At 32.4% G+C, this 21852-nt stretch overlaps 3 protein-coding genes across 4 annotated transcripts; 2 read left to right on the top strand and 1 right to left on the bottom strand.

Moving 5' to 3' along the window:
- The first annotated feature begins 537 nt into the window (after positions 1-537).
- LOC106108325 (proton-coupled amino acid transporter 4-like) lies at positions 538-4373 on the top strand. Its single transcript, XM_013289456.1, has 8 exons — positions 538-781; positions 1006-1060; positions 1839-1989; positions 2106-2312; positions 2480-2755; positions 2837-3015; positions 3338-3507; positions 3852-4373. The coding sequence occupies exons 1-8, from the start codon at positions 724-726 to the stop codon at positions 4088-4090; spliced, it is 1335 nt and encodes a 444-aa protein (XP_013144910.1). The 5' UTR covers positions 538-723; the 3' UTR covers positions 4091-4373.
- Positions 4374-5394: 1021 nt separating this feature from the next.
- LOC106108326 lies at positions 5395-9318 on the top strand. 2 transcript variants are annotated; one of them, XM_013289458.1, is made up of 9 exons: positions 5395-5543; positions 6034-6128; positions 6424-6472; positions 6560-6685; positions 6918-7140; positions 7606-7736; positions 8107-8169; positions 8643-8686; positions 9026-9318. In XM_013289458.1, exons 1-9 carry the CDS (start codon positions 5524-5526, stop codon positions 9205-9207), a joined length of 933 nt encoding a protein of 310 aa, XP_013144912.1. In that variant the 5' UTR covers positions 5395-5523; the 3' UTR covers positions 9208-9318. The 2 variants fall into 2 exon arrangements, with proteins under 2 accessions (XP_013144912.1, XP_013144911.1); XM_013289457.1 differs by having other exon boundaries at positions 6551-6685.
- A 3777-nt stretch (positions 9319-13095) lies between these two features.
- Positions 13096-18148, bottom strand: LOC106108340 (cubilin-like). Its single transcript, XM_013289494.1, has 4 exons — positions 18041-18148; positions 14325-14459; positions 13840-13965; positions 13096-13330 (listed from the first exon to the last, which is right to left on the bottom strand). Exons 1-4 carry the CDS (start codon positions 18084-18086, stop codon positions 13272-13274), a joined length of 366 nt encoding a protein of 121 aa, XP_013144948.1. The 5' UTR covers positions 18087-18148; the 3' UTR covers positions 13096-13271.
- Between the last annotated feature and the right edge of the window lie 3704 nt (positions 18149-21852).

The raw sequence follows: 21852 nt of genomic DNA, 5'->3' as shown, positions 1-21852 counted from the left end.
TCAAACCAACCACGTGCCTAGTGAATCGCATGCGCGGCCCTAAGACCCTACAAAGATTACTACTGGGATTCTTTACAATGTTTTAAGTGACCTCATTTTCTTTCATAATTCGTTATAATGATAAATATTATAATACGAAAACTGCATGCAAATATTTACAGATATTAACCAATTAATTTTATAATAAAGCACATCATTTCACCATTCAGTGACAACTGCCGTCAGTCATTCGATTCCTCCTTGACATCTATCATGCCCGATGCACATTCATCCAGTAATCAAGATTATTAATGGCCAGTAACTTTTATCGTTCAAAAAGTATCAATCATTTCGCGCCGTTACATTTATTCTCAGTTAGTAGGATCTAGCAATTATTGCAAACTCTGTCTACCCTGCTTAAAACCGCTATAGAAAATCACATTTAATAAATAAAGGATTTCCTTTAAAATCTATATAAAACCACCATATATTCCTCTTGGAGTTATTAAAAAGAAATTTACTGTAATTTGATGTCAATGTCACGTAGCATGACAGCTTGTTGTCAGTGACAAGAAGATGACTCAAAGCTTTTTTAAATCTCTTTATTTTTCTATAAAATTGTATTTATATTTATAATTTTTTTTTAACATAATCAGCACTGTTATCAAAAAGTACTTATTATGCTTACTACAAAGTAGAGTATTGTTACTTGTTTTATAACAAAGGAGAAGAAAGCAATACAAAATGTTCGTTTACGAGTTTATGTCCGGGATCGTAGAAACGATCACTGGAACTGGAGAATGTATGTACTGCATTATATTTGCTTTATATGCTTAATTTTTGTTTAAACCAAATTTCACTGAAAATAGTTTGGTAGTTTGAGAGTATAATGGAGTTAGTTACATACTGGGGCCACAAGATTTTTATATTGAAATAATGTGAAAGTTAAATTATTTAAATCTGTGGTAAAATAGTAAATAAATTTGTTTTTGTAATAATTGTAATTATTGAGAGTTATTTTTGCAGCTGAGGATGGGGATTATGATCCTCACCAACATAGAAAAGTAGAAAAGCCTACGACGTAAGTTTACTGTTTGATTATTATCATCCAACCTTACTCAAAAAAAATTTTACTGGCTGTTGCCCGCGAGTTCGTCTTGCCAGAATTAACGAAAAATACGAACCATGAAAAACAAAGATACTACGTATCCATTGGGAACCTGACATTTTCCGGGGATGAACCATATCCCATTAGTTACTCCAGATTTTATTTTATTATCTGTGCCAAATTTCTATAATAGATGTACATATAAATAAACATGAAGAAACAAAATTAATGTATCTCACGGGAACCGTAACTATTTCCGAGATCAAAAGTAGCCTATGTGTGCTTCCAGACTATCCTCTACAACTGTACCAAATTTCATGAAATCCTGATGGGCAGTTTCGGCTAAAAACTCTAATTAACATCCATTCATGCAAAGTTATGCAATAATATTAATTTAAAATAATATTAGTAAGATAAAAGAGGAACTAGCATAAATGGGTAGATGATAGGATATTGTTACCTCACAACTCCACGTCCATTATCTTGATGGAATTTGGTATAAATGTAGAACGTAGTCTGGAAGGAAGCACAGGCTAATTATCTTTTTTTTAATTCAGTGCAATCGCTGACATCAGGTAATACAAAAAAAATCTAATTTATTTCAAGTTCAATTTCTATTTTTAATTCAAGTACTATCGCGGAATAAGATAGATTAAAAGTTCATCATCATCATCATCATCATCATCATCAATGAATAATTAATTTATTTTTTCTTGTCCTTGTTCTATCTTCTTTTGTCCTTCATTATTAGATATTCGGAGACAATGATTCATATGTTAAAAGGCAGTATCGGAGCTGGTATATTGGCGATGCCCTCCGCTGTCCAGCGACTGGGAATCATTGTGAGCATCGTTGGTCTTATGCTCATCGGCTTTTTGGCTACTTACTGTATTCTCCTACTAGTGGGTATTTTTCAAAGTAATGTAATTTGAACTATAAAGTATGAGTCATATACTTTACATCTATATTAGGTTTATGATGCGTTAATGATTTTATTCTTTGTAACCTATTTATACAGATTGCAGCACAATACGAGTTATGCAAGCGTTGGCGGCGGGGTTACATTGCCTACCCAAAGTCTATGATGCTAGCCATCCGTGACGGTCCTCCGGGGATCCGCTGGTCTGCAATGTCACTTTACTACTTCGTCGAAGTTGTTCTCATCTTCTGGCAGCTCGGCATTTGCGTTATTTTCTTCGTGTTTGTTGCAGAAAATGTCAAACAAGTAATATTATATGCCATTTTTCTATTCAAGTCTTAAGCTTCTTAAATCTTTATTTTTAGGCATCTATTGAATTAATAATTATTTTATCATCTGAATTAAATGTGGCATAAAACACAAGTATCTTCTGCTTTTGGAAATTAATAAAACAAACTAAGTTGTGTTTGCAGATATGTGATTTCCATGGTTATGAAGCGTCATTAAGACTACATTTGTGTTTTGTGCTGGTGCCAACGATTCTGTTGAATCTTGTGAAAGATCTTAAGCTGATGACTCCGCTCTCGTCGATCTCAAACATTGTCACAATCTTCGGATTGATCTTGGTGTTCTTCTACTTGATTGAGGATGATGTTGTTTTGGACAGTGAAAAGTTACGTTTGAAAAGTTTCAACGAAATACCTTTATTCATAGGTACAGCTCTGTTTGCACTTGAAGCAGTTGGTGTGGTTTGTAATATTTAACATTTAATCGAAATAATCTATGATTAAATAACATTACATATTTATAGACTAAAATGATTATTCCAGATACTCGCCTTAGAATATAATATGGAAGAACCTAAACGGTTCGTAGGTATGTTAGGACTATACAGCATAGGGATGATTTCTATAATAGTGCTCTATTTGGTTGTGGGTGTATTTGGCTATCTTAAATATGGAGAGGAAATTAAAGCAACAATAACATTAAATTTGCCTCAAGAACAAAAGTAAGTTGGTTCTAATATTTACTTTTGGTATATATTTTCGTTCAATAAAGGATTTTTTATTTTTATTTCATTTTTTTTATATTAGTTAAATCTTCCATTTTCTTGTACTGGAAACTAAATGTTTTGAAGTCGTGTATCAAATATTGTAAATATTGTTTTTCGTCACTTTTTATAGAAGTAATAACATTAATAATATAAGTATAAATCTAATATTAATTGTGAGTAATTACTGCGTTTCCTAGCTATGGTTCCAAGTTTCTGCTATTTGTTAATATTTTGAGGGAAATTTTTCTGTTACAAACAAATATTTCGTTTTTTATAGAAAAGCGCAAGCAGCAAAACTTATATTTGCGTTAGCTATATTCCTCACGTTTCCACTTCAAAACTATGTTGCGTACAACATGGTTTGGCGACGGGCAAAGAAGAAGCTACCAGAGAGCAAACATATGGTCACCGACTACACCCTGCGGATTGCTCTTGTTATTATACCATGTGACTATCAAATGAGTATACATTTGTGATTCTCTAATAACTATTAAAAGTGCAATCCGTCATTACAATAGATGAGGAATAGTATTATTTTTTAAAAAAGGAATTTCGATTGAAATTAGCTTTTAGATTGGGCGATTGTCGACTGTTGATTGTTTCGCAGCCAATCCAACTGTTTAGTTCCACAACTAAAAATCGAGTAGCACTAAGCACTACTTAAAAGTTGATCGATTGTTTTTTAATGATGTGCGCGCGCTCTTAAGATTTAAAGATGAAAAGTGCATTTTTGTTGCATTTCGTCCCCTCACATCACAAAATATTACTAAATCATGTAATGTATATTTCAGGGACTCTTGCAGTGGCGGTACCTCATCTGGGTCCTTTTATATCCTTGTTTGGTGCATTTTGCCTATCACTACTAGGAATTATCTTCCCTGGTTTGATGGATTTATGTATATGGTACCCTAACAATTATGGAGTGCTTCATTACAAATGTATTCGCGATGTTTTTATAATGATAATCGGTGTTGCATGCCTCTTTTCCGGATGTTACACGAGTGTGGTAGAAATTATAGCAGAATGGTAATAACACTGATTGTATTACTAACCCATCGTCTATAATTACCATCAAATTATCGAATTTACTGGGTTGTTCGGAAAGTTCGTGTCGATTAATTTTTAAATAGATTAAAACGTGTATAATCTTCGGGGAATTTAAAATACTTATGTTATGTTATGTTTAGGTCTCTTTTCATGCTACTTATAGAAAATCGGCACGAACTTTCCGGACAACCACATGTACATATTTTGTTGTCTTTAATGTCTGTTAGTGTAACAAATCCATTACAAAATAAATGTAACGCTGCATATTTCTTTATTTATTATACTTACCCTGTAGTATCTTTATATTCAAAGTTTAGAAAGCGAAAGTACGTTCTTCCTTATTATTACAAGGTGGCAAACTAGCAAGCGGCCAACTGAATCCGCCGAAATGGCGAAGCGACCGCTGCACATAGACTTTTGCAAATGCAGATGCGTTGCCTACCCTTAACCGACGGAAGAGATGACGTATATAAACACGATATTTCCCCGTCCTATGCGGATCCTCCATCGTTAAATCTACTTTTCCTTCCTAACCTTTCTTATGAAAAGGATGGAAAGGAAAAGGGACTAAAATTAGGCAAACTAAACTAAACTTAAATGTATACGTAATTGCTTGGAAAAGATATTTTTAGGTTCCAACTGTAGCACACTTATACTAACCGTTACTGTCAGCGCCAAAATAACCAAAATCATATAAGCACAAAACGTCTTATAGCCTATATATTTGTAGAGGTCAGTGTTTTACATGTAATATAAATCTACAAAACGCTATAGTTTGTCTAAGTAAGATAGATTAGTTTGATAAATAACACACATGAAGTATCGAATTAAATTTGTACGAAGGAAATGCCGTACTTAATAGACAGTTATCGTAGGGACGAAACAAACACGCATAGCGAAAAATTGTAAACTATCGATATTTGGTCTAAATAAAATTTAACAAACTGAACTTCAATTATTAATTAAATATTGACTAATTTAGGGGACAATTCTAGTAATAAATGTAGTGCACAGAATAAAAGCGATGAAAATAATAATAGCAAAATCCAAATCGATTATATACAACTGTAGCAGTTTTTTTGGTTCTGTAGTTATTATTGATTTGAGAAAACGGTGTTTTTTTTAATTCATAAGTTATAAATAACTATGAATCTATTGATTCCGCCTTCTATGAGACTAAAAAGCGAAAATCGAAAAGATTCACACCTTATTTTACAGAACCCATCCCTACTGAATTGTCAAACTAATCTATCTTATTTAGACAAACTATATTTGACATGTAAGATGTCTACTGTTTGTCATTTTACATATCTGTAGTTATACTTTTTAATTAGCTTACGATACATTTAAGAAGTTAAATTTCCTAATGGTTAATTCACTCTTTTAAATATTGAAAATTGTAACCAAATTTCGACAATGGCGAATGAAGACTTTTTGTAAGGCATAGTTTTGATTATAGAGTTCCTCTGTAGAATTCTTACACAAATAGTCAGATTGCCTCGTAGACTTGCATCCTAAATCACCACTAAGGGCAGCCTTAGTGAGTAAAATACGACTGTAACTGCGGTAGATATTGGTTATCAGATAACTAGGCACTAGTTTTTGATGAAACAGAAAACTGTGCTCCGTAGGTGGCATACGTTTTTATATGAAAAATTCAGATTGCCTTACTGACTGTTGCTACCAACTGCACAATGTAGTTTGTGGTTGTAATTTGTACTGAAGATACTCATCTTCAGTATAAGAATAGTAAAAAGTTTTTTCGACCAATTTGTTGTCCACCACCACCAATTTGATGTTTCTTTTTATTGTTATTTCTAATGTTCAAATCGAATAAACACTTTTTAAAGTAAACTAATTGGAAACATCCATTTCAATGTTAGTATGCATTGTAATTTTTATCAATCCTTTATTTTTTCTTTTCAGATACCTTGGGATGTCTCGTTTTTCGGCTCTCAATACCAATAATAATAATAATAATACAACAGCGCGTCGTAGTTTGGTCTCTTGCTTAATACAATGTATATTATGTTTTTAAATCTTTCTTTGTATATTCATTTTTATCACGAATGACGAACTCCGTTCTTCTTGTTGGACCGGAGACATTTTAAGAAGAGCAAAAAAAAAGCTCTATGCCGTGTGGCAACTAGGAAGGTCTATGTTCAGTAGTGGTCTGTTCCCATGTTATTGTCTGTTAGGATAATGATGACGAATGATATTTATTACATAGCAACCTCTTATTATTTTGATATTATTGGTATATTGCGCTTGTCATTTATGTAGTTGAATTATTTTGCTTATTACATCTTTTTATAGTTAACAATGATGTTGGTCGGCGCTTACGTACGCGGTGCACTATATCTCGGTAAGGGGACTCGTTTATTTACGTTAACATAATCATTTTTTTTACTTATAGTAGCTTTCTTTTGCTTATTTTTTCTAGATCTCATAGATCAACTTCAAACAGTCCAATAAAAAATAATATCCAACGAAGGCCGTGTTCTCCTTGGTATGGGAATGCTAACTCGCCTCCTCTTTGCAATTCTCCGACACGTTACCCTACTCGTTTGTATTCACGGTAATTGTTTTAATATTCTCGCAAACATATCTGGTATCATAAAGCTTCAATTTTACATTTGTAGTTGGTAGCCCACTAACTTTATATGTAACATGATGCTTCGAGACAATGTGACGTTTACGAAATTGAAAGGTACAGTTTGTCCACTGAAAATTATGTAAAGACAACTTAGACTCTGAAGGTTCCCGTAAATTTATAAATGTTTTCAACTAATAACTTTCTCATTTATCAGATCTCGGAACGACTTAGGAGATGGTTTATCCGACAGCTTTGCACAAGAGCCTACGCAGCCCGAAGCGTACTTCTCAACAAAACCACCATCGGAACCCGTGCAAGTTATTATAGAACCGCGTATTATGAACGATTTAGACTATAAATTTAATTCATCAACATCCTATGAATCCCGATGTTTAGATGAATTTAATATCACTCCATCCATGACTATTGCCGCAGAGGTAAGAATTGACTCACTTCTGAGTCCTGTAAATTGATACATGATAACTTGCGGTTTAATCAAAACTTACTCGTACATGTTCATTAAGTAATCATACTTTCGGCTTAGAAATCAATTCTCCCATATTAATTATACAGTGACTATTTATAATCAGATGCTTGGGTAAATCTCAACAATACAATAAAATTGCCTAGACGTTGTGACTCCATGCGAATATTTTTATTTTAATTTCGTAAGCGGAGCAAATGTTTGCGTTTCATAAAATATTCAGAATTGTATTTTTGTTGAAGGCACTAAAGTGGTCTTTAGTTTATTCCATGAGGATTATTTGGAATCCGGTAAAATTATCTATTGAGACACTGACTGTGACTGTACCTAATAAAGAATTTAATTTTATGCATCTGTTTTCTTTATAGACTTTCAATTATAAAGGTAGTTGTTTTGTCTAAATGTATTGTTGTTTCAGATTCCACCATCTGATAACTCGTTGGCGGTAGTTCGTCGCATATTAAGTTCGTTGCTATCGACGCTTCCCCTTGTTGATCCTCCGTCTGATGCATTCACCTACCGCTACATATCTCAATATTATGATAATAAGTAAGTTTGATATTTTTGTCAATTAATCTCTGACAAGTCTAACTTCCACTACGATCGATTTTGAGAGGAAACATATCGTCTGTCCATATTTATGAGAAGGACAGAAATATGACGATTGTTGAAATTTGATAACAGGTAACCTCAATTTGACTATTGACGAAACACCATATTGTCATCTTCACTCCTTTTTATAACAAAATTTAGATAACAATATTGCATGTTTCGTCGTTGGACCGATCACCTCCGCAAATCATCAACGGAAGAGAATCCGAAAGCCCAACGGGAAATAACCACCTTATTGATTTATCCCTTATTACGTTAATTCTGTATGCTAGTTTTGTTGTTAGTAATAATGTGGAAATTTATTAAGATCTATGGTGCGGTCGGAACCTGAACAGCGCAGCGTAGCTGTACAAGTCGCCCAGTCTTCTATGTACGTGACTTCTATTTTTTTTATTATTAGCGGGTTTTTGTTAATTTACTAATGTTACTTTTAACTATTCCAACTAAGCTCTAGGCTTGTGCTAGGGTATGATTCACGACAATAGTCGAATGGCGGCATTCAAACTCTTGACCGCAAGATTGATAGTCCGTACCCCGAAACATTAGGTTTTTGGCGCATAGATTTTGCAAAAAAAATTTTTTTTTTTTGTTACAAAACCTTTCATATTTATTTTAAGAAAAATTGGTAAGGTTATACAATGACGAATGAGAAGGGCAGGAAATATGATTTTAATCAAAATCTCATACTTAAATATGTTTAGGCATGGGATTTATATCAAAATTTTTACACATAAATTCTTTGTAACCATTCAAAGCATTCTTATTATATAATTTTGCATTTTAGAGTTTAAATAATATTTAATCTAGGACGTAAATAATGACTTGTTGGGTTTCATCTTTTAGGACAGTTTCCGTGGGGAATTGTAGCGACTATTGGGACCGAAAAGGTAATTATACTCATATCATTTATTCAAATTAACACCGTCATTAGAATGTTTCATTACATTGCGAGTCTAGTTTAATTCTTGCAAACATTGCAGTCTCTTGTTATTGCTTTTATCTTATGCTGTATTTACGATAAAACTAACTAAGTACCAGATATAATAAGAGTTGTATTCGGGGTTTTGGAAATACATTATATCGAAACCTTCACAGCAATTATAACTAAGCTACGAGTGATAAGCGCGTAATTTGTAGCAGACGTAATGCAGGCCAAACACGTTATGTCATGCTTGTTGTCAAGATAGTTGTTCTCCTGACGTGTGTGGCGAATAATTTGTTAATAGGTAATAGGCAGAAGAATGAACTGAGCAAGAAGAGATGGATGGGAAGCATGCGCGCATTACGTGAATCTCACCTTCGTTTGATGATGCGTCAAATACGTCAGTTGCGGCAAATTGAGCGGTTGGACCGTTCGTTGAAACGGGTCTGTTCGGTACGAGTGTCCTGTGATAACGACCTTACTTAAACTATTCAGAACCTTAAAAAGCACCCGATGAACGATTAATTTTTTTAAACAATTTTTACATGTTTTGTTAATTGTATTGTAATTTATTGTTGTTATATATTTGTTAATTATTATTGTGTAGTTAGCGAATCCGCTCGTTTTGTTTGTTTTTGAAATTCTGATAAAATAAAATTGACAAAAAAATGTATCACCTACCGGGCGCTTTATTTATCTGTTATCAAAGGAAATGTATTAAAAATGTTATAAAGCATTTTATCACCAAAACATTGTTTTAATTGAAATACCAGTGGTGAGTTCTGCAAAAACATTACCCTCGTCACAATGGCCGCGGTGACTAAAACTATTAATATTTTAGTAGTGATAGACGCCAGCTACAACAAAGGGGAAGTAAATTTGACGGAGGTCATAGGAAGGGGAAATATGCTATTTCTGGACGTCCCTTCATCTATTGCTTAAAGGTGGGCAAAGCATCTGCAATTGCAAAAGTTCATGGGCAGAGGTCACTTCACTATTTCGGCGAATCTGTATGGATTATGCGAATATTGTATGGAGGTCACTGTACTCTGGTTATAAAGATTATTAATTTATGACATTCTTTGCCTACATGACAAGCAGTTTAAAAAATACATTGACATTATTTACGTGACTTTTGACATAATGAATTGAAAAATAATTGTCAATATTAGTAATCCTCTTAACTAAATAAAATTTTTTAATCAGCATGAGTTCGTGGCGCATGGCTGGATTGAAGTAAGTAAATGTTTTTATACTTATTTTTCAATAAATGCCTTATTTACAAGAAACTAGCACTTGACCACGAAACCTCCTGATAGTGTGGTCACTTGTCAAATTCTCCTTTAAAATTCCTTGAAATAGTACCAATGAAATTATTGTCGAATGTCGTCGAAATAAAATTGTCATCCTTAACCCTTAATTCGATGGAGCTTTGTAGCAATAAAAAAAAAAATTAGTGGTCACAGTTTTGCACATAAATTATAAATGTGATGATATGAATGAAATATATTTTATAAATTAGTTGTTTACATTGGAGTGTATTGAATTATGGGTTAAGTAATAAAGTTGAAAATCCTAAACATTGCAGTTATATAAATTATTCGAATATAGCAGCAAAGGTGTTGCGAAAGTCTTTGAAATCAGATATCAAACAGGAGGCTTTGAAACGCGATGAGTCCTTCATCAAGCTCTCGTACTGGAATAAGGGGGAACCATTACGTTAGTATTCTATAAACAATTTCTCATGAATAGAATACAAGGTATAATAAAATGTTTTATTTTCAGCTGAGGGTGAAAAAAGGGGAAAAGAAGATGTTAAAGTTTAACATATTAAAGAAATTACTTGTTAAAATTATAAGCAATTAATGGTTTGTTTTTATGACTTATTAAAGAAAATAAATAGTTAGTACAATATCCATTTCTTTTTTATATTTTGTTACACTATAACTGTTTCGAAAATGTTAAAGAAAGAAATTAAAAATGAAATTTTAATAGTAACTGTAACAAAAAATATGCAATTTTCGAACAGCTTCTCACCTCATTTGAATAAGCTGTTGCAGTGAAATTGTTACTACGTGGTATGCTCTTAGGCTTTGTATAATCTGTTAACTGATATCCTAAATAGAAAAAACCATTTTAACTTAAAGACTGAATATGTCTGCATTTGATCACCACAGTAGAGAAGCCGCAAGTTCGTTGCCGGCATTTGAGAAAGAAGTGTATTCGATTCTTGATATACCATAAGTTCCACTTTGGAAATATCGAGGATAGACCGTATTAGTACACGTCTGTACAAGGCAAGAATTGCTGCGAAAAGCGTACCGTTGATTTCCACTATAGTTTGGCCGTTGGTTACATATTTATAACATACTCTACATTGTATTTGAGAAAACTGAAACCGCTTTGCTACAGGCGTTTCACTATTGGTATAACATCATCATGCCGCCGCTAGTCATAATATTACTATGTTTACATCGGTAATCACGTACCGTAATGTATATTTGTATTGACTAATAACAAGCTGTAAATTGACTATAATAATACACAAGGCTTTTTAAGGGATATTGACCATTCAAGTATGGATTTTTTAATAGAAAGGAAAAACTTTTAGATTTCGCATTACCATCAGAAAATATTACATTCTTTTTTCTTTTTTAATCTCTAAGTCGTATCATTGCAACTATTTGTTTTTATTGATGTTTGTTTATGTTATAATATACTTACCTAGTTACTTGTAATGTCTTAAGCCACCTTCAATAAAGTAAGAAAAGTGATACAAATGTACGATTGATATATATGAGATGAATTTATTTATTAATTTTATAAGTACAAATTGACATTGTATTGGTTATAATAATTCGTTTTTGAGTCCAATTGTTATCGAATAGTCCCATAATATGAGAATAAGAAAAAAATAACGTATTAATATAAATCTAATCTACATGATAAGTCTACATAGAAATACTATTCCATTTCAAGATTTACATTCGATTGGGACATTCTCGGCATTTCCTTCATTTTCCGGACAAGCTGAAATAAAAAAAATCTCTTTAAAACCAAAAGACAGTTTTCTTAACCGAAATTTATAGTTATTAACCAGCAATTACATTGATTTTCTTCTTTAACTGTTAGGTTAGGTTAATGGTGGAATTTTTTTAGTAACGTCAAAGTTATTGAATACATAATAATTATGCGCTTACATTTATGAAGACTTGGCATTACTCTTGTCTTCTGTTTAATTTGAAGACTATTTTACTTATTTCAATATTCAATAATGGATTTTGCTATAGAAATATGACAAGGTACCTTTTTCACAACGCTCTCCATAGTGTTTTGTGCCAACACAATTGCAGACGTATCCTCCATTTGTGGGGAAGCAAACGCCGCGGACGCAAGACTTATAGCAGACGCCTGGTCTGTTTGCTAAATCAAATGTATCAATGAATTCAATAGTATAACATAAAGGCGAGAAGTAGAAGCAAAAGATAGTCAGTTTATAGTTTATAAAATAAAAGACACAGAAGAGTATTCAAAGGATGTTTAGTGTAGGAATTTACTACGGTTTCATTTAACTTCCTTAAGAAAACAGCAGGTTTTTCTTTAGGACCCAAAACGGTACAAAATATTACTTACTCTTTGGCTCCTGTAATGAACAGTGGAAATACTACTTTGTTGTAGAAAGAATTCACGCTGATAACGTCGAACGTATATTTTTACCGTGCATGAAAATCGTTTCAAGTGAATAGTTCAGATAGCTCTAGAAATTAAAGACAATGTGAAATAGAGACAAGACAAATACTACTTTCTTACATACATCTTAAAGCGCTAAGACAGATTCTTCTTGTCCTGTACTTGTATTTATTTTTACAACCATATCCACAACTGCATACAGATTCTTTTATCATACAACCGTAATGTATCTCGTCTAGCGCACATCCTGGAAATTAAATCAGAAGATTTTATTGCCTTAGTTTTAATTTTACCTTTAAGTATTTGTCTTGTTGCTTTCTTTTGTGTGGCATCATTATAGGCCTTTATCTTCCCGTTGGACATAGGCTTCCCTAATTCCTTTCACAGATCGCGGTCCACTGTTTCGTGTTTGACGTCGTTTAAATATTGAAGTCATCTAACAACTATTGTAGGCTTTCAGCATTCTTCTTACGTATATATGTGAAAGTTTAGATGGATGAATGGATGTTTGTTAGAGTTTGTAGCAAAACTGCTGAACGAATTTTGATGAAATTTAACAGAGATGTAGAACACGATCTGGAAGCACACATCGGCTACTTTTGTTTCTTGTTTTAACTCCTCGCGGACTGAAGTCATTCGAGTAATGTTACCAAAATGTAAATATTTCGCTAGAATCAAACGCTGTTTAAGTACAAATATTTATTTCTTTTTGGAGGTACAAGTCTTTTACAAAACTAAATAGACAACGGTATTCAACAAAGGTATTTTCTTCTCTATAATCTAGGAGGTTTAAAAGTAGCGCGTTGACTGTCAGAGGCCCGTAGCTTAAGGAAATAAATTAGTTTATGTATTCGATCAGTTCAAATAACTACACACTCATGTGGAAATACAAGACCTCTTACTGGAATTGTTGGACATGCTGAAACAATCAAAAGCAATACATTTGTAGCTATTTTTTTAAATTAATTTTTAAGATAATTTTATAAGCATTATATAGTATTTATAAGCATATTAAAATCATGTCAATTAGTATTATATTAGCTTACCATATGTTACCTTAGTTGTTTGAATGCTTGCTTTATAAATATACATATTTTTGCGTGTTTAAACAATGAAAACCCAATCAAGTTACGAATACCGCGGCATGTCCAGTGTTAATTAATTATTAATTATGGTTATTTATTAAATATAACTTATATTAATTTTATGAAGTACCTAAATAATAGAAAAGATATTTATTAAATGTATGTGATACTAAGCATGATTATTTTAAATTAAAAGCGATAAGAAAGATATTTTTTAGGACACCTGATAGTTATTAGTACAAAGCATTAAGCAGAATGCAGATATTTTTAAAAAATAGTATGTTTCGGTAACCACGTAGCAATAATTATTTAAATGTATTTCTGTGTACGAGTAAAAAGATACCTTTTTCACAGCGTTGACCGTAATAACCGGTGCCTTCACATTTGCAAGCAAATCCTGGTTCTTGTACTGTTTGGATGCAGATACCACGGACGCAGGGTTGGCGGTAACAAATATTCGTACTACGCTCTGAAATAAATATCTTAATATAAAAAAATAAGTCATGAAACCATTGTCTTAACAAATGTTGCGGATTCAAAAGCTCACAAAAGCTCATTAAGTTGTAAATGAACATAATAGATGGCGCTGCCATTTATTATAAATATCAACCTATAAAATATATTATATAATTTCAGCAATTTGTTTATCTTTTCTAATATTGTTCTAATATTTAATTTATTTAAAAATTATACTTGTATACTAACTCATGCTTCGACATTCTGTGCTTTACGAGCTTTAGTTCAAGGCTCTAAATGTTGCGTACGAATGGCGCTAGATGTCGCAACATTTACAAAAACTAGGAAACTGGATTGTAAAATGTTAATTACCTCTTAATGCGCTCAAACAGGCCCTCCTTGTTCTGTATACGTACTCAGTTTTACAGCCGAAACCGCAAAGACACTCCGAGCCGTATATCTTGCAACCATTTTGGGTCTGATTAGGTTCGCAAGACTCGACATACCCTGGAAAATTTTAAATTATATCAGTTGCTACTGTTGTTAAATATAACTTTACAGATTGTACTTGAAATTGTATTTTTTAAAATAGTAAATTTTTCTTTACATTATTAAGTTTAAAGTTAAAACAAGTAACTTATGTTATTTAAAGATATCTATAACATTTCAAGTTTATAAATATATGTTCATTTTATTTGTATAATGTTGGCTAATATCTAATTAGTACAAACAGTTTGTAACATTGCTGTGTTTTTATCCCATACGGCGTGTAATAGAGGCATTGATAACGATTGCTTTAGGATGTCACTATCAATGAAAACGTCCGCTCTTATTAAAGTTACATTGACACGATTAAAAAACATATATCTATTTAAATATATGTAAATAAGAAAATAATCAATCAACATAGCCTAGATCACGTCTAGATTAGATCAACTCATAGTATCTAGATAAGAATCTACATGCTATGTAACAATCTATTTTTAATTAAAAAAAAAAACAAGATTTTTTTATTTTAACCTAATCAAACCAATCCCCAAAAATCTGTTGTACCAAAAACCTCTAGGATTTTTGTTAGGACACGGGACCACGACGACAGTCGAATGGCGGGATTCGAACCTTAGACCTCGTGTTCTACAGTCCGCACCTTAATCCATTGGACTATTGTCGCTCCGGAAGAAGTAGTATATTTTGTTTAGATACTTCGCCAGGGAACACCTACTGAAGCCTTTAGAGTTAATTGAAGCTCATATAATTAAGTATGGTAATTGTTTGTCCTTAAACCATTTCTTAATCTACCTTTATAGCTATGTCTTAACATGTTTTTAAAGTTTAATCTCCAACTGATTAAATTCTGCAAATCGACTAAATTGAAAAAAAAAACATGATATTACCGTGACTAACTTTAAAGTATTTAAGAATAGCTTTCGCCCGCGACCCCGTCCGCGTGGAATTATAAAAAAAACAAAAGTGCATCTATGCCAAATATCATCGAAATCTGTACAGCTTTAGGCTACAAGCTCTAAAAAATATGCATCTATCCATCCAACTAAACTTTCGCGGTTATATTATAATATTAGCAAGATAAGTAAGATGGATTCATATATTTTGATGTATACGTAATGATTATTGGAAATGAAAATAGTTAACTAAATTTGTAGAAGATGATTTGAAATTGAATACAATATGTTGCGTAGTTTATTCGGTCAAGGAGTAAATATTTACAAAAGATTAAGCTCAAGGTTGAATTGAATGAAGACGTAATTGAATCAATTGGAAGGGATGGATCAATCATATAATTCAGGGCAATTTAAAGGAGACGGCGTAGTCACTATGAGTGCATTTTTGATGCGTTTAAATTACCTTTATGTTGAGCCGACGAGACGGTTGTGAGGTAGGTCGAGTACATTGAAAAAACAAGCTAATACATTGTGCGTTGATTTTGACATTTTTAAATCACGACTTGAATATGTTTTTTAATATTTTGTGAATTAAATTCATTGTACTCAATTGTATAGTTGAATTAGATAGAAATGAGAATTTATATTTACATGGCTGACAATATTATTTATTGTCTACGAATTTATTTGTACGTGTCTGTTTTTGAAAAGCTTTTGACTACAACCTTAATTAAATTTTTTAGTTAGTTTGTTAAAATTTCTAATTTTAATTGGATTTCGTTAAACAAACTTTGTTGTAACATTAAAAAATGTTATAAATTTTCTTGAAATATTAACAAATAAATACAATAACAGCGTAAAAATGTATTAAAAGAAAACATCATTTAAGGAGGTGTAAAACACTGCAATTTGGATTATTCGAATATAACAAAAGTTGCGTTTACGCTAAAAGTAAAAACTTTGTTACAATTTATGTTGCCTTGTAATATCCGCACTTCAAATCAAAACAAAAATATTTACTATCAAGCAACTTACGTAAACAGGGAAGCTGTTTTTGCAATTTTATCTTAACTGGCTGACCTGACAGACGCTGTACTGACATAATTATAAATATTAGTTAAATTAAAATAACCTTCCGACAATAACAAAGAACAAACGTAAAGAAATTGTTACATCATTCATAAACAAGGGAGATTCATTTTTATATGAACGTATATATAGACGAGCTGTCGCCCGCAATCTTCGTTAGCCCGGATTTCTTTTGAAAGCCATCAGGATTAAAAAAAAAGTAGCCTATGTCATACCCGTCTATGCCAGCTACCCTTCAGTGAAAGTCCGTTCGAAATCAACCCAGCCGTTTCGGAGATTACCCGGAACAAACGCGGCTTGTGGACAGACAGACAGACAAATAATTTTTAAAAGCGATTTTCGATTTCAGCAAGAAATTGCGAATTTTTGTTTTAATATTACAAACATACATTATAATTTTATTATCTGTGTAGATTAGGCTTCACTTAGCAAATTTATTTGTTAGTACTCGTAAATATTAAAAACTACCCACAAGACGAGTACTTGACCAATGCGAGTTGACCTTAACTATGGACGATTTATAAATTAAACGTATTGATAAACTAATAAAATAAAAAAAGCGAGGAATGTTAGGTTTTTTCTGGAATTGAGAGAAGATCGAATTTAGGTATGCTTATTGAGATACGATATTATATCTGACTAGTCACCGCACTTAACCGTTAATTGGTTATTACTTACGCGCAGTTTATTGTGTGGATATCTGATACAAACTTTGCAATACAGTTGCCTTTGTACTACCCATACGCATGTTCCTGACGTAATTATACTTAAAAAAAATCAATAGTTTTTTTTTTAAATCAAATTCTTGCAATCATTCTAACTCTCGTTTTAACTAGCACTAGACTTGTCTAGGATAAGAATCACGAATTAATCTGTGGCGGGACTCGAACCCACGACCGCCTGAACAACTGTTCCATTGTTTGGAGTTGACATTTGATTGGTAGATTCGTTTATTCTTCTTTAATAAAGTTAGTTATACTATAAGAGGTTCAATCAAATGTATATTTCAAACTACAATTTATTGCATATTTATTTGTTGAAGACCAACGAGGAGAACCATTTAGAACGATAATTATTTGTTTACGTATTTTTTACATTTTTTCTATATAATATCATCGTTTATTATATATCATCATTTTATTTAAATAATATGTAATAGTAAACATTACTAACGATTCGATTTTGATTTTTAAGATTCATCGTACAAAGAAGTATTAAGCATCTTTGAAATAGCAAACTTCATCTGCACAATATAAATACTATCCTTAAATGCGAAAATAAAGGACATAAAGTAACTTTATTTATTTTAAATATCTATTAAACTCGCAAGCTCTTAAGTTTATTGTGCTTTGGTATTTATAACACAAGTCCATACATAAAAAAGCAGTAATAGAAAATAAAATTGAATTAAATTATATGCAAAAATCAATTATTTTTAAAGTTATTTATTGAGGTCAATAAATCCGAAGCACGTAGTAAGAGGCGTTATTTGAGTACCTAGGACTAAATAAAATAATAATCAAAAATATGTTTAGAATATAAAAATATCGCTGGTATAATTCGCTATTTAGCAGCAATGCGTTACGCAAGTATACTTACATAATAGACAGGCGGTGAACACCAAGATATACCCGCTGAGACGCATTGTCGCTCCGCTGTTCAGACCACGACTATATTCCGAACTGATACCGCATTTCCTCCGAAAGTGTGAACGCCCGCTATATCAAGCCGTATCTATAACAGCGTTTAAACTACGACCTCTACATTTGAGTGCGTTCTGTATATTCTTTTATATTATACCAAATTTAATAATTAATGCACTGTTAAGATGTTATTTATGATACATAGTTTCCTTTCTTCTCTTTCTACGACCCTTACTTACATATTTATTTATTTTTAACTTTTAACTAGTTAATGCACTTATTGCGAAATAGTTTTACTGTGGACCTATAATTCGAATTCCAACTATATGGTACCATTTTAATTGTATATTTGTTTAAAATGTTAATATTTTCATCTTCATTGTTTGTCATGTTTATTTCATGTATTCAGAAGATTTAAATCAAGGATCGATAGGTCGTGTGATGATTTTCAATGTGCACTGTCACATTGCTTAAGTACGGACCAATAAATATTTAAAAAGGGTAAAGTTGTTTATAGAGGTCGATAATAACTAGTTATTGTTGTATTGAGCTTTAAAAGCTTGTGAAAGCTCCGCATACTTTTGTTGCTGCACGCGTAGAATATTCAATTAAACTATAAGAACACGTTGTTTTTAGACTCAAAGTGTGGCTTTAGTCGTGGTGGTCTCGTACCGACATCTATGCATAATTATTCTTTGATTTATTTATCTATCGATGCAAAAGTGTGACTGCAGCAATGCATCACTAGATCGATTAGTTAAAATTAGGGAACAAAGAGGGGAGAGGCTCGCGGAGGGAGTAACCTCGACGCGCTCCACTGCCATCATTCTGCGTATTAATCGCGACGTAACGCGTCTGTTGCGATGCAGCATTGTATAATTCCAGACTATAAAATAGATTCTCTCCAGCGCTCACGTCTCCTGACTGCTGCAAAAAACTACAAAGAGCTGCCACCAGCGATCTTAGGCTAAAAATTAAATGCTATTCAAGGTATTCTTAGTGGTATTCTTTTCAAGAAGCTCTTGATATTTTTTATAAAATATTATTATAATGCTTTACTCGGAAATTTCCTTTCTTATTTTACAAGACAAGTCTTTACATTTCTTTTCGTTTTCCAGGAGTTATTTTTATAATACAAACGAGAATAGATTCTTTGTAGCTAAAACCAGTACCTAATGAACCATGCACTTTTAACATGATAATAGTTATTAAAAATTTAATGCTTACCTCTTTATCTCTTATGGCTATTGAAAAATCATTATAAGCAGTTAATTGCGATTATGCAATTGTAAAAAGATATTATTCATTCATTCCGACAGATCGACCCAGCGTGGGTAGGCGTCCCGCAAGAGGGACGGAAGATCTGGTCAAGGTTGCGGGAGTATCCTGGATGCGAGAGGCACAGGACCAATCATTGTGACCATCTTCGAGGAAAGTCTATGCTCAGCAGTGGGGTTATATGGTTGAATAGAGAGATAGAATATAATATTGGTAATTATTTTAACAATTGCACAAAAACTATAAAGAGATCCTATGATCCTATGAAGTAAGGTCTTAACTATAAAGATATACGATTTAGGTTTCTCTTCAAATAGGGACAATGACCTTAATGTTTTAAACAATAATCACAGTGTGCCAACATATTGTGATAAAAATATTGGTAGTTGCGTTATAGATAACAAAATATTAAATATTATGCGAGAAAAACAAATCTCACAAACAGTTTTTGTCACTTTTAAGTTAGTCATTCCCTGAAGGGAATTTTATTGAAATGAAAGATTTAATTCATACTGATTAAGCCCCCAATTAAACTAGCGTATATGTTTTTTTTATACTAGACAAATTACGTAGTATTAACTGTTTAATGGATCACAAGATTTCGCCCGTGACGTCTGCATGGAATAAAGAAAAACAGAAGCAAGCTGTATCATAGAAATATCATAGAAATTCGTTCAGCGGTTTAGTCTCCAAATCCTAACATACATCCATCCTTCCTTCTAAACTTTCGAATTTATAATTTGATTTAGATGTCCCCTTTCACAGTTCCTTATAGTCGAATTATTTGCTTATTCAAACATTGTACTCGTAATGAGCGTAATGGCATCTTCACTTCGGTCGGTAATTCTACACTGTATCTCTAACTTCTAGGAATATGCAGCTTCTGATATCATGTTTAGCACTAACCACCAATTAATAATACGAAAATAATTCTCTATTAACTGAATTTTAATTAACAACAAACTACAAGTTAATGTAAGCAAACGTATTATTATTGTTATTTCGTCTATTCAGTTATTATCGTAGCCAGTTATTTCATTTATCAAGTTAATCACAACTTTCCATTGCACTGTGTTCATTTTGTTCGAAACTGTAAACAGAGTTGCAATTAAAATAACGCAATGCTGTTTATTTACAAAAGATGAAACAGTTCTCAAATTACCAATATTGTTTTCTTGATAAACAGAGTATCAAGAACCTTTAATATTTATAGCATAAAAGCAAACTCCGTCTCAAATAACATGCTGGCGATGAACATTCAGTTAGATGAATTTATTATTTTTGTTGAAGTTGAATTCTGAATGATGTTAGAGGACTTTACAAACTCGACAACATTAAACCCGGTTTGGTGTTGTACAGATTAGATACAAAGTCGATGATAATACGAAAAAGTTTCACGAAAATTCGTGATAGGTTCTGCAGTACGAATTGTATAGTCGAACAATGATATGTGACCCGGTGAGGAAGGCGCTGCTATCGGACTTGTCAAAGATGATAGAGTTATTTGAAGGACGAATACCCGATGCCCCGATCCTACGGGAGTAGGATAATATAGGGGAGTCGCTGGTAAGGCATAGAAAAAGAAAAACCATGATATGATAGCTTAAGCCCAAAGCGCACATCTTTGCGTAAACTATCGCATAACTGTTGCGATTGTCGTTTGTTTTGCAGCTAAATCAACTGTTTAATCTCAATTAAAAATCGAGTAGTAAGCCACCTCAATACAAGCTCATAAGAATCAAAGCGAGACTAAACAATTGTTCGACGGTTTAGTTTCAGATGAGTCTCTTAGTACTAATAGGATCTTGCGACACTTTTTTGACATTGAGAGGGGAGCATTAGTGAGCTGTTATGTTTCGTTCGATTTATGTCCCCCGGGTCAGATATCCTAATCGGTCTATAAATGATATTATGATCTGTATAGACATAGCGCAGTTATTTGCGATAACCTTAACCCTTTGATAATGTGGTCACTATTACAAATACTAACGTAATTATAAGATCTGAGTGTAACAAGTAAAACGGTTCCTTTTTTACAAACAAATGTATATAGGGAAAATAACTTAGTTATAAAAATATTTGCTTATTTCTTAACCTATGTGTTACATAGTGGACACCATTTCCTGTGGGTATAACATGAATGCAGACGTCGGACATACCGTCTTAAGAAAACTGTTGCATACTTAACATTATTTGTGGTACCATATGCCAACTTCGGTACATAAACTGTCGATGTACTCGAGTGACATCATATCAAATTTTTCAATATACATAGCACTATGTGAAGAAGCACAAGAATGTACGAATAGAGATATTAAAAATTACAGACAGTCACTTTCAAGGATTTTTTATTTATTTATTTATTATAAATACAATATCGTCTTCCTTTTTCTTTAGGTTCTTAAACCTTTTGGTTTGTAAGTACATTTACGTTTTTTTTGCATGCGACAGATACGCCTTACACGTGTTGTATAAACTCCCTAGTTTCAA

Source organism: Papilio polytes, unplaced genomic scaffold (genome assembly GCF_000836215.1).
Source record: "Papilio polytes unplaced genomic scaffold, Ppol_1.0 DF821644.1, whole genome shotgun sequence".
NCBI classification, from domain to species: domain Eukaryota; kingdom Metazoa; phylum Arthropoda; class Insecta; order Lepidoptera; family Papilionidae; genus Papilio; species Papilio polytes.
This window is presented reverse-complemented; position numbering and strand designations above follow the sequence as displayed.